This window comes from Carettochelys insculpta, chromosome 6 (genome assembly GCF_033958435.1).
Source record: "Carettochelys insculpta isolate YL-2023 chromosome 6, ASM3395843v1, whole genome shotgun sequence".
Lineage (NCBI taxonomy): Eukaryota > Metazoa > Chordata > Testudines > Carettochelyidae > Carettochelys > Carettochelys insculpta.
The window spans coordinates 120,486,852-120,497,474 of record NC_134142.1 but is presented as its reverse complement, the minus strand read 5'-3'; the positions used below and the strand labels follow the sequence as shown (position 1 = coordinate 120,497,474).

Sequence of the window (10,623 nt, the reverse complement as noted above, 5' to 3'; positions counted from 1 at the left end):
GTAGAAGGGATATCTGAGCACAGAAAAAGAATCAACAACTTAAGGGCTGCAGGTGATATAGTTGTAATTGAGGAAGATGAAGAGAAGTTAGTGAAAACGGTGCAGGTGCTAAATGAGGAAGGGAAATGGTATGGCCTGATTATAAACATTGATAAAATGAAAACAGTGGTATTCGGAGATAAGGAAATAGGAAGGAAGATCAATGTAGATGAGATTGAACTAGAGAACGTAGAGAAGTTCATGTATCCGGGGAGCAGCATAAAATATGATCTAGACTGTAAGAAAGAAATAGTGACTGGAATAACAAAAGCAAGAGCAAGCTTGAAGGCGATGGATAAGATCTGGAAAAACAAAGTGATTAGCTTAGGAACGAAGCTGAGTTTCTTGAAAACGTGTATTTGGTCGCATGCTGTACAGATGTAAGACATGGGTGATCACAAAAGATTCGAAGAGAAGAATACTGGCGTTCACGAGGAGTTGTTATAGAAAGATCCTGAGAATCAGATAAATACAGAATGTCATTAATGAGGAATCATATAGGAAGATACAGCCAAAAGGGAACCTGCTGCAGAAGGTCATGCAGCAGAGTTACAGCTATTTGGGAATATTTGCAGAATGAACAAGGAACAAAAAATCAGAGCGTAGCTGAGTTAGTCTGTATCTTCAAAAACAAGAAGAAGACCTGCAGCACCTTATAGACTAACAGGTATTTTGGAGCATAAGCTTTTGTGGCCAAGACCCACTTCACCAGACGAAGCGGGTCTTTGCCTACGAATGCTTAGGCTCCAAAATATGCTACTTTGTAAGGTGCCGCAGGACTTCTTGTTGTGAGCGAAAAATCAAGACCCTGGGATTCGGCAGGATGGATCGTTCGGATAGGAGAGGCAGACCCCACGGAGAATGGGCAGATGATATAGCAGACTGGGGCAGAGCTGGCTTACGGAAACTAAGCGGCTCCGCAGTGGACAAGGAAGGATGGAAGGAAATAGTGAGAGGTGTTGGACACCAATGGGCGCCGGGCGTTGATGGTGGTGACAATAACTCTAAACTTATTTGTACAAACTGTCACGCCCGCGGGTGGTGTGCAAAGCCGAGCTGCAGCCGGGCTCTCATCGACCCGTCCTGGATCAGGCCCGTTCTCCCCAGCGTAGTTCGGCCTGGCTGGGGAACTACAACTCCCGAAAGGCTCTGCACCCACCCGCCGTTCCAAGTCCCGCTTTATAGGCTCGGATTAACCAAGCGAACTACATCTCCCAGTAGGCACCGCGTCTTCCCCTTCCCCTCTCCCGCGATTCCGAAACAGACCCTTTCTCCCATGAGGCACTTCCGGCTGTGGGGCCGGATGTGCGTGTGGGCTTAGCGCTCCCGGCTGTTTGGTCTATAGCGAGGCGGCAGGTGGGTACCTCTTCTGGGGCTCGGCGGGGTGTTGCCGCCTCGTGCGTCCTGCTGTTGCCATGGCAGCGCCCAGTAACGCCCTTCTCGGCCTTTAAGGGGAGGGGTGCGGTGCCGCAGTTTCCCGAGGGGGGCTTGGACACGAGGGGAGGTCCCGCCCTTGTGAGGGCGGTGGGGATAGTAATTCCTGGGGAGTCCCCGAACACAGGGGTGTGTGTCTGTCATTTTACTGGGGGTGGGGTGCGGCCTCTCTAGTGGTCCCTGTTTACCCAGTGGTCTGTTTTCCCAAATGAAACTGCAGCCACTCTCTTGTCTGGTAGCATCTGGACACTGAAGTGTTGACCTCATTCCTGCTTTTGTTCTGCTCTTCCCATGGCTGTGGCCCAGTGCCGTGGCCTGTCATACTTGTGCTTGTTCCTAGGGATGTGGCAACACTGAATTAGCAGAGTTCCTGAATTACCAATCACTTCATGCTGTGGGAAGTGGGAACCCCCTTCTCATCCATGTATAATTAAGCCTGGGTCTGTGTGACAACATAGAGCACTATAAGGGCATATGGGGGGGGGTGATGGGAGAACATTAGATTCCCTGAGGTTGACCTCTTTCCTTGCCCGTTTCAGGCCTGTACGGGGATAGAGATGGCAGAGGAGACGGGAGATGAGAAGAAGCAGGTGGCAAAGTTTGAGCTGGAGCGGGAGACAGAGCTTCGCTTTGAAGTGGAGGCCTCGCAGACTGTTCAGCTAGAGCTGCTGGGGGGAATGGCAGAAATCTTTGGCACTGAGCTGACCCGCAACAAGAAGTTCAGTTTCGATGCTGGTGCCAAAGTGGCTGTGTTCACCTGGCATGGCTGCACTGTGCAGCTGAGCGGCCGCACTGAAGTAGCTTACGTATCAAAGGACACGCCTATGCTGCTCTACCTCAACACCCACACTGCCCTGGAACAGATGCGGAGGCAGGCAGAGCGTGAGGATGAGCGGGGGCCTCGGGTCATGGTGGTGGGGCCTACGGATGTGGGTAAGTCGACTGTGTGCCGGCTGCTGCTGAACTATGCTGTGCGGCTGGGGCGCCGACCCACCTTTGTGGAGCTGGATGTGGGCCAAGGCTCTGTCTCTATTCCTGGCACCATGGGAGCACTGTACATTGAGCGGCCTGCTGACGTAGAGGAGGGCTTTTCTGTCCAGGCCCCCCTGGTCTATCACTTTGGTTCCACCACTCCTGGCACCAACATCAAACTCTATAACAAGGTGAGCAGTGGGGGACCTGGGGGTAAAATTCAAGGCAGCCCAGGGCTCTTTTCCATGTGCACGTTTTGGAGATGTAGCAATCTTCAATGACTGGAGCATGTGTTTCTGGGTGAGGGAGCAGTAAGGCAGTCTGCATGTGCGGCAGAGTCTTTTGAAGATGGGATGTTGATTCATACTCTGGTCCAACTGGAGAAAAGTGTAGTTGGGCACATTCTCCACAATCCAAAGAATTGGAAGGGGAATGGGAATGTGCACACCCCATTTGCAGCAGGGGATGGTGGAGGCATTTCCATTTGCCAAGAGCTAGACCAGTCCAGCAAGGTGGATTCACACATGTACCCTTGTGGATGGGGACAAGCAGAGATGGACATTTTGAGACATTTCTGTAGACCTGAACTCACATGAATAGATATTGGAGGGCCAATCCAAAGAAAAAGGAATTACTGGGAGTAGAGGGGTGACATTCCCTCATTTACCTACCTCACAATTACTGCTGGCACTGCTCAGCTGCATTTTTATCCCCTAGTCTGGAGGAGAGGATAAAGAGGGTGTTTGAGTTGTTGCTTCCTCTTTTATCTTCTCTTATCAGTAATCTTTAATTTGTTTTGTGTTACTTGTAAGGGAGCAGGCTTGCGTAGTGGGCTGGAATTGGCTCATGAGCCAACTCTGTTGCTACTTCGTATGTGACTTTGGAAAATTAACACACTTTCCAGTAGCACAAGAACCCAAGGTCACCAAATAAAAATGATGAACAGCAGGGTTAAAACAAAATGAGAAAGTTATTTTTCACTGAGTGCACAGTCAGCTCACAGGATACATTGCCAGAGGCTGTTGTGAAAGCCAAAAATTTGCCTGGGTTTAAAAAAGAATTATATATGTTCATGGAGGTTATGTCCATCGATAGCTATTAACCAAGATGGTCAGGGCAACCACATACCTAGGTGTCCATAAGCCTCTGATTGCCACAATTTGAGATTGGAACTTGATAATTTCCCTGTTAGTTTTCATTCCTTCTGAAGCATTTGGCAGTGGTCACTGTTAAGACAGGATACCGGGCTAGATGGACCATTGGTCTAATCCAGTGTGGTCACTCTTATGTTCCCAAGTCTCTTCCTTATCTGTAGAATAGGGACAGCAATCAAACATTGACATGTTTGGAGACAAACATTAACATTTATTAACCCAAGAGTTAAATACTATCCAGAGACAGAGGATCCTCTCAATTATGTGTCATTGCATTGTCTTGATTGTGAGAAACTTTTTTTTTTAATTATAGCTTCAAAAGACTTTGGATAGCAAAAAGTCAATAGAAAGGATATTTTGTGTTTAAAGAGCAGAGTTTAGCAGTTCACACTTTCCAGTGCATTGGGGTGATGCGGATACTATCTCCCTAAAGCAGCAATAACTGTCATTGTTGCGTTTCTTTGTAGACATGTAGACACAAAGCTACATTGTTTTTCTAAATCTATTTATATTTACATACTATCTGACTGTGCAGAAGACTATCAACAAATTCCTCCTCTGTGAGCTCCAATGTAGAGGTCCAGAGGAAATTGTCATTTACCTCTAATTTCAGTTGGCAGAGTATGAGATTTACAATCTGATTACTTTTCTAGAAACACATAAATGCACTGGTGCTTAGCACTTCGTCCTGAGTAACCAAATTTGTATCCCCTACCTCACTGGTTAAGTGCAAGATGTAGTTCCTAAAGTGAGGTGCTTGAACAGAAAGAGGCTGTGGGTGTCCATTTCTTCTTCGTGGAGTTGAATGTCAGTGTCAGGGCTGCTCAAGGGCAATTTGTATGTGATCAGGGCACCATTTAGTGGTAGCAGCCTGCAAAGGCGATAAGTCCTACCTTGGGAAAGAAAAAGACCATGGGCGGAGCCAGTTCAGGTACTGCAGTTACCATGTGTCAGGCATCTTCTTTGGGTTCCAATTAGCTCTGCTGCTTTCTCTCTGCAGATCACTTCTCGCTTGGCTGATGTCTTTAACCAGCGCTGCGAAGTGAACCGTCGGGCTTCAGTCAGCGGCTGTGTCATCAACACGTGCGGCTGGGTGAAGGGTTCAGGGTATCACGCCTTGGTGCATGCAGCCTCAGCCTTTGAGGTGGATGTGGTGGTCGTGCTTGATCAGGAGCGCCTCTACAATGAACTGAAACGGGACCTGCCCCATTTTGTGCGCACAGTGCTGCTCCCCAAGTCAGGTGGGGTGGTGGAGCGCTCTAAGGACTTCCGGCGTGAATGCCGGGATGATCGCATCCGTGAGTACTTTTATGGCTTCCGTGGCTGCTTCTACCCTCATGCCTTTGATGTCAAATTCTCCGATGTTAAAATCTACAAAGTGGGGGCACCCACCATCCCTGACTCATGCCTGCCGCTGGGCATGTCACAGGAGGACAATCAGCTCAAGCTTGTGCCAGTAACGCCGGGCCGTGACATGGTGCACCACTTGTTGAGTGTCAGCACTGCTGATGGCAGTGAGGAGAACATCTCTGAGACCAGTGTAGCTGGCTTCATCGTTGTCACTGGGGTGGATGTAGATCGCCAGGTTTTTACAGTGCTATCACCAGCACCTCGCCCACTGCCCAAGAACTTCCTGCTGATCATGGATATTCGCTTCATGGACCTTAAGTAGGAGTGACACCAGAGTAGAAGCGGTAGATTTCAGTGCCTAGAGCATCTCCACTGTGGACAGAACTTTTGTCAAGTGAAAGTGGTGGAGACTGCCACACACACTATGCCATTGGAAACCAGTGTGGGGACAGGGTAGAGGCTGCTGAGCAGATCAAATCATTTGGAGAAATCAAAGTGGGCCAGGTGAGAAGATTTGTGATTTAGCTTGTAGACAGAAACAGGGAGGGAATGGGAGATAAAATGTAGCTGTAAATGTGTCACTGTCTGCCTCCTTCTCTAGGTTCCCTTCCTCTCCTTAGATTTCAGCCCCTGAAATCAGGAACCGTTGTCTCTTTTACACAGCTGGTGCTTCATGTGACTCCTGTTGGAGGAAAGGATCAATATTCTGTTTTATACTTTTCTAATTTTAATAAATTTCTTGGCATTTTGCTGTTCTCGGGTGACAGTGGATGAATTTTTATGTAACCTCCTGCAGCGGCGAAGAGATCTGCAAGACATGCATATACACAGGAGGCACTCCTGTAGCTTGGAGAGGGGAATTTTCATGTCGTGTCCACAGAGAAATGAACAGAGTAGAACAAGACCACGCAAAGTTGACTGGGGCTTTTCAGCACAGTCTGGATCATTTCAGGAGCCAGGCTCTGAAGAGCCAACAGTTTCATTTTCTAGACCCTTCACCTCTCTTGTGCTATGGAGTGGTCTGCTCTGTCTTATTGTCAACTTGAATCATCCATTCACCAATATTCCAACAAAAATCTCTACAGTTCACTTGGCCATTAAATGAGCTCCCTATAAACATCCATGGCAATTCTCCTTCAGCAGCCTCCTGTAAGCCTGCTTGTGCTATAATGTGTACAGCACTTATAGCTGGGCAGCTAATATCCCATGACTGCTTTTTGTGATTACTTCCTTCTCTCCCCACCAATGTTCCCTGTAAGTTGTATGCTTGTATGGCTGCTCAGGAGAGATTCCAAAGCCGCTCAGATGATTGGCAGAGCGCCCACAGCCAGCTTTTTGTTTCTACTGGTGGTGCCCATTCACACATGCTTCAGTGCACATAAAAATTATTCTGCCCGTGGATGGAAAAGATTAGAGGGAATGTTGCCCCAACCCTTCCTGTCAGCTGTACTCACCTATTGTCTCATCTTATATTAGAATGCTTAATGTAAGATGTTACAGCGCCTACCACCTCAGGCCCTCGTTCCTGACTGGCTGCTACTGTAGTAAAGGTGAACAGTGATTTTTATTAGGTTTGGAGCCAGGAATCTGCCGCTGGTGTGGGAAACCATTGCAGTGAACTTCTGCAAGTTGGTGGTGCTTCAGGGTAAGAGCAGGAGAAAGATTTACAAATGGAAATGGTAGTGAGGAAGACAGTAATACTGGAGACTGCATAGTAGGAGAGAAGAGACCTGTTGGGAAGGACTGTAGGATTTTAGTCACAAGTAAATTGAGGATTTTGGGTTGTCCTGACCCTGCTAACCAGGAGGTGGCACTCTTGATTAAACCCATCAGTAACTTCCTGGATCACAAGGCATAGCGTGAGGGGTTGCATTCCCTAGATGCTGTGTTGGGTTGTCAGGAAGGACAGGGTGGGCTATACCATGGGTCCCAGGGAGTTCACATGATTTATAAAAGAGTGTGAATTAGTGGGGAAGGACATACCCATTTCCCAGTTTAATTAGCACACTGTGATGAGTTAATAACACAAACTCAAATTTTGGTATCAGAGAGGTAGCCATGTTAGTCTGTATGTTCGAGAACAACAAGAAGTCCTGTGCCGCCTTACAGATGACCTGTTCCAAAGATCAAACACTTCTTCAGAAGTCACAGGTCCAGGACCAGTTGCTTTGGCAGATGCACACCCCAGTTACCAGACTGTCTCAGACAGTCTACGTCCTGGGACTGCATCAGGGCTACTGCCTAAAAGAGGTGAAAAGTTCTGTACCTCCCCATCCTGGTCACCAGTCCTTTTAATTTTTTGGCAGTGCTTTGGGCATCTGAGCCAGTGCTGGTGCTGGGGTGGAGAGAAATAAAACTGGTCTTGCCATGCAGCTTTTGCAAGAGGATCTCACAGGTGGGGTATGTGTGATGCTGTGAAGACAAACCGAAGCTAGGAGGTGTATTTTGTGTCCCATAAGCTTGTGGGGTCAAACATCAGCCTTGTTCTTGCCCCTTTTATGGTGATTGGAGCTCACCCAACTCAGGTGGTGGAACAACAGCTTTAGTGCAGGAGGCTGGCTTCACTTGTGCTGGACACCTGACATTGGGTTCAATTCCTGGCTCTCCTGCAGCCTATCTGGGTGACCTGAGGCAGGTAAGTTGTCATCTCTGGGCCACAATAATACTCTGTGAAAAGGGAATAGGCATCCTCCCTTTGTCTCGTCCACTTAAACTGTGACTTCTTTGAGAGCGAGGACTGTCTTACTGTGTCTTTGCACTATCCAGTGTAGTGAGGCCTTGTTCTCAGTTGGGCCCTTATGTACCATTGCAATACAATAGGTTGAAGCCCTTATAACTGCTCATTGACATCCTCTTCTGTTATGTTACAAGGCTAGCTAAGCTGATGGGCTTGTCTACACTGCCACTTTACTGCACTGTAACTTTCTCACTCAGGGCTGTAAAAGACCACCCTCCAAGTGCTGAAAAGTGCCACTGTGAGCTGGCTCCTAGCACTGTTAGTTACTCCTCTTGGGGAGGTACTTAACAGAGTGCTGGGTGAGGCCATGACTATGGTGTCACAGTAAAATGCTGCTGTGGCAGTGTTTCAGTCTTGCCAATGTATACAATACCTGTGTCCCATCTCTTCCATCCAGGATGGAATTCCACTATTTCCCTACTTTTAGAGGGGGCCCTCGACTGCTGCACCCTGTATATTAACTATGCTAACCCAGCAAGTCTTACTGAGCTTGCACTTAAAGTGACCTGACAGCCTTAAGTATCTGAGGGGTAGCCGTGTTAGTCTGGATCTGTAACAGCAACGAAGGATCCTGTGGCACCTTATAGACCAACAGAAAAGTTTTCTGTTAGTCTATAAGGTGCCACAGGACCCTTCCTTGCTGACAGCCTTATTAGACCCAGGAATTGTTGCATAGCAGGAGGAAAGCATTTAGAGAGAGAGGTTTTTCAAATTGGGCTGCGTGCATCTCTGTCTTACCAAACAGCTTCTCACCCCCTAATATACCTCATCTAACTTCCCATGTCCTAGCAGGGACCCTGTATCTTGGTCTGTTTGCCTGGAACAACTTCCTGTCTTGAGAGGTCCTTTTGGTCTCTGTTGTATGCAGTCTTTATCATGCCGTTGTCTCTTAATAACCCTCAGGTGCTTGCTGAGAGTAGCTTAAGCTATTCCCTCCCCGTTTTTCTTTAGAGCCTTCTCCCCGACCCCCGAGCAGCCTGGCATTGGGCCTGGAGTAGAACCCTGGAGATTAGCTGTGCTTCACCCCTAGACACAGCATAGAGTGAGGGGTTGCATTCCCTAGACGCTGTGTTGGGTGGTCAGTCAGGACAGGGTGGGCTATACCATGGCTCCCAGGGGGTTCACACCCATTGAAGCCTGGGTTGGTGGTTGGCTAATTGTGGTGTCACATCTCCACTGACAACAGGGAGGGAAGGGCTGTGGTCACTGAAAGGGGAGTGTTAGGGAGTGTGTGGGCGTGTGCGATGATGTCACTGGTAGGAGACACGTGACACAGCCTGGGGGTGAATGGTTCCTTAGAGTCTCTGGGGTCGGGGGGGGTTAGCCCCCCTGCGCTGTTCTTTAGAGTTTTCAATATAGTCCCTCCCCCAATAATCAATTGAACGACAGTGGCGAATTCTTCACCGTGAGAGCCCAGATCAGCCAATAGCAGTGCATAGATTACCGACCTAAACGGGGTTGAGCTCTGATTGGGCAGCTAGGCTGTCAACCACCATGGCCGACTACGAATGGGGAGACTGGAAGCAAGTAAGTGGGTGGGAGGGAGATGAGCTATTCGGCGCGTGCTCAGTGAGCCACTCTGCACCTATCCCACCTCGGTTGCGGGGGTGCTGTAGCGCACGCGCAGAGCGAAAAAGTGGGTGTTCGCCTCTCCCGGCATGTACAACGGCTCTCACTCCCTCCCTCTTCCCCCCCGCCAGCCAATCAGCTACTGGCAGTATTGGGACGGGCGCGCGCGCGACCCGGCGCTGGCCGCGGGGGCGGAAGGGGGAGCGCGCGGCCTGGGATCAACCGGCGAGCGCAGCGCGAGCTAGCAGAGGGTCGGGAGCGCGCTTCCTCCCCGCTGCCTGGACGCGCCTCTCAGCCAGGGAGCCGGGAGCGACGGTGCGCTGCGGGTGAGTGCGGGCCGGGCCCGGCCCTTCTTCACGGGCAGGGCAGGGAATCGGGCCTCGCTCACCGCAAGGAACCGGGGAAATACGCCTGGGGGCCGGGCCCCGGCTCCGGGCCTAGCCGGCCTCGGACCTGGCCCCGAGAGAGACCCTGCCCGCCGCACAGCCCCGCTCCTCCTCAGCGCCCCTCTCCCCTCACCCGCCGGCCCGCCCCGCTCCTCCTCAGCGCCCCCCACGCCGCCCCTCCCCTCACCCGCCGGCCCGCCCCGCTCCTCCTCAGCGCCCCCCACGCCGCCCCTCCCCTCACCCGCCGGCCCGCCCCGCTCCTCCTCAGCGCCCCCCACGCCGCCCCTCCCCTCACCCACCGGCCCGCCCCGCTCCTCAGCCCCACCCCCACGCCGCCCCTCCCTCACCCACCGGCCCGCCCCGCTCCTTCTCAGCGCCCCCACGCCGCCCCTCCCCTCACCCACCGGCCGGCCCCGCTCCTCCTCAGCGCCCCCCTCCCTTCACTCGCAGGCCTGCCCCGCTCCTCCTCAGTGCCCCCACGCCGCCCCTCCCCTCACCCACTGGCCCGCTCCTCTCCTCCTCAGCTCCCCCACACTTATCAACACCCTCCCCTGGGTCTCCCTCTACAGGACTCTTAGGGCCACGATTGCCTTTCCCCCACTGACTCTTCTTATCAGCACCCCAACCCTGTCCCTCCCGTCTGGCCTCTTCTAGTCACTGCTCCCACATTGCCCTGCCCTTCCCCTCACAGGTCTCTCAGTGCCACCACACTGTCCCCACCTTTCCTCTTTCAGGTCCCCCCCCCCATGCTACCCTTTCCCCCATAGCATGCACAGCCCTCCTCCCAAGCCTTGCTTCTTCAGCATGCTGCCTCTGCACCAGAGGTCTTTGCTCGTCAGTGCCCCCAACTGCCCTGGCCCCCCTGCTATAGCATGCACAGCCCCCACAACTCCTTGCTTTTTCACTACCTGTGCCCCCTGCAGAGGCCTTCCCCTTTCAGTGCCCTTGCCTCCGCACAATATGCACAATAGCCGCAGCCCCT

General features: G+C 51.3%; 2 protein-coding genes across 4 annotated transcripts in view; both read left to right on the top strand.

The window, feature by feature from the left end:
- Positions 1-1,345: 1,345 nt before the first annotated feature.
- Positions 1,346-5,704, top strand: CLP1 (cleavage factor polyribonucleotide kinase subunit 1). Its single transcript, XM_074998091.1, has 3 exons — positions 1,346-1,395; positions 2,013-2,636; positions 4,600-5,704. The coding sequence occupies exons 2-3, from the start codon at positions 2,031-2,033 to the stop codon at positions 5,269-5,271; spliced, it is 1,278 nt and encodes a 425-aa protein (XP_074854192.1). The 5' UTR covers positions 1,346-1,395; positions 2,013-2,030; the 3' UTR covers positions 5,272-5,704.
- A 3,775-nt stretch (positions 5,705-9,479) lies between these two features.
- Positions 9,480-10,623, top strand: part of ZDHHC5 (zDHHC palmitoyltransferase 5) — a 36,462-nt gene continuing 35,318 nt past the window's right edge. For all 3 annotated transcript variants that reach the window (XR_012646065.1, XM_074998088.1, XM_074998087.1), the window contains exon 1: positions 9,480-9,581. The gene's annotated coding sequence lies outside the window, so the exon portion shown is untranslated. The remainder of the gene's footprint in view (positions 9,582-10,623) is intronic.

Coding starts and splice junctions, on each gene's coding strand:
- CLP1 (XM_074998091.1), top strand. CDS start 2,031: ATGGCAGAGGAGACGGGAGATGAGAAGAAGCAGGTGGCAAAGTTTGAG. Junction 2,637..4,599: donor ACATCAAACTCTATAACAAG/GTGAGCAGTGGG, acceptor TTCTCTCTGCAG/ATCACTTCTCGCTTGGCTGA.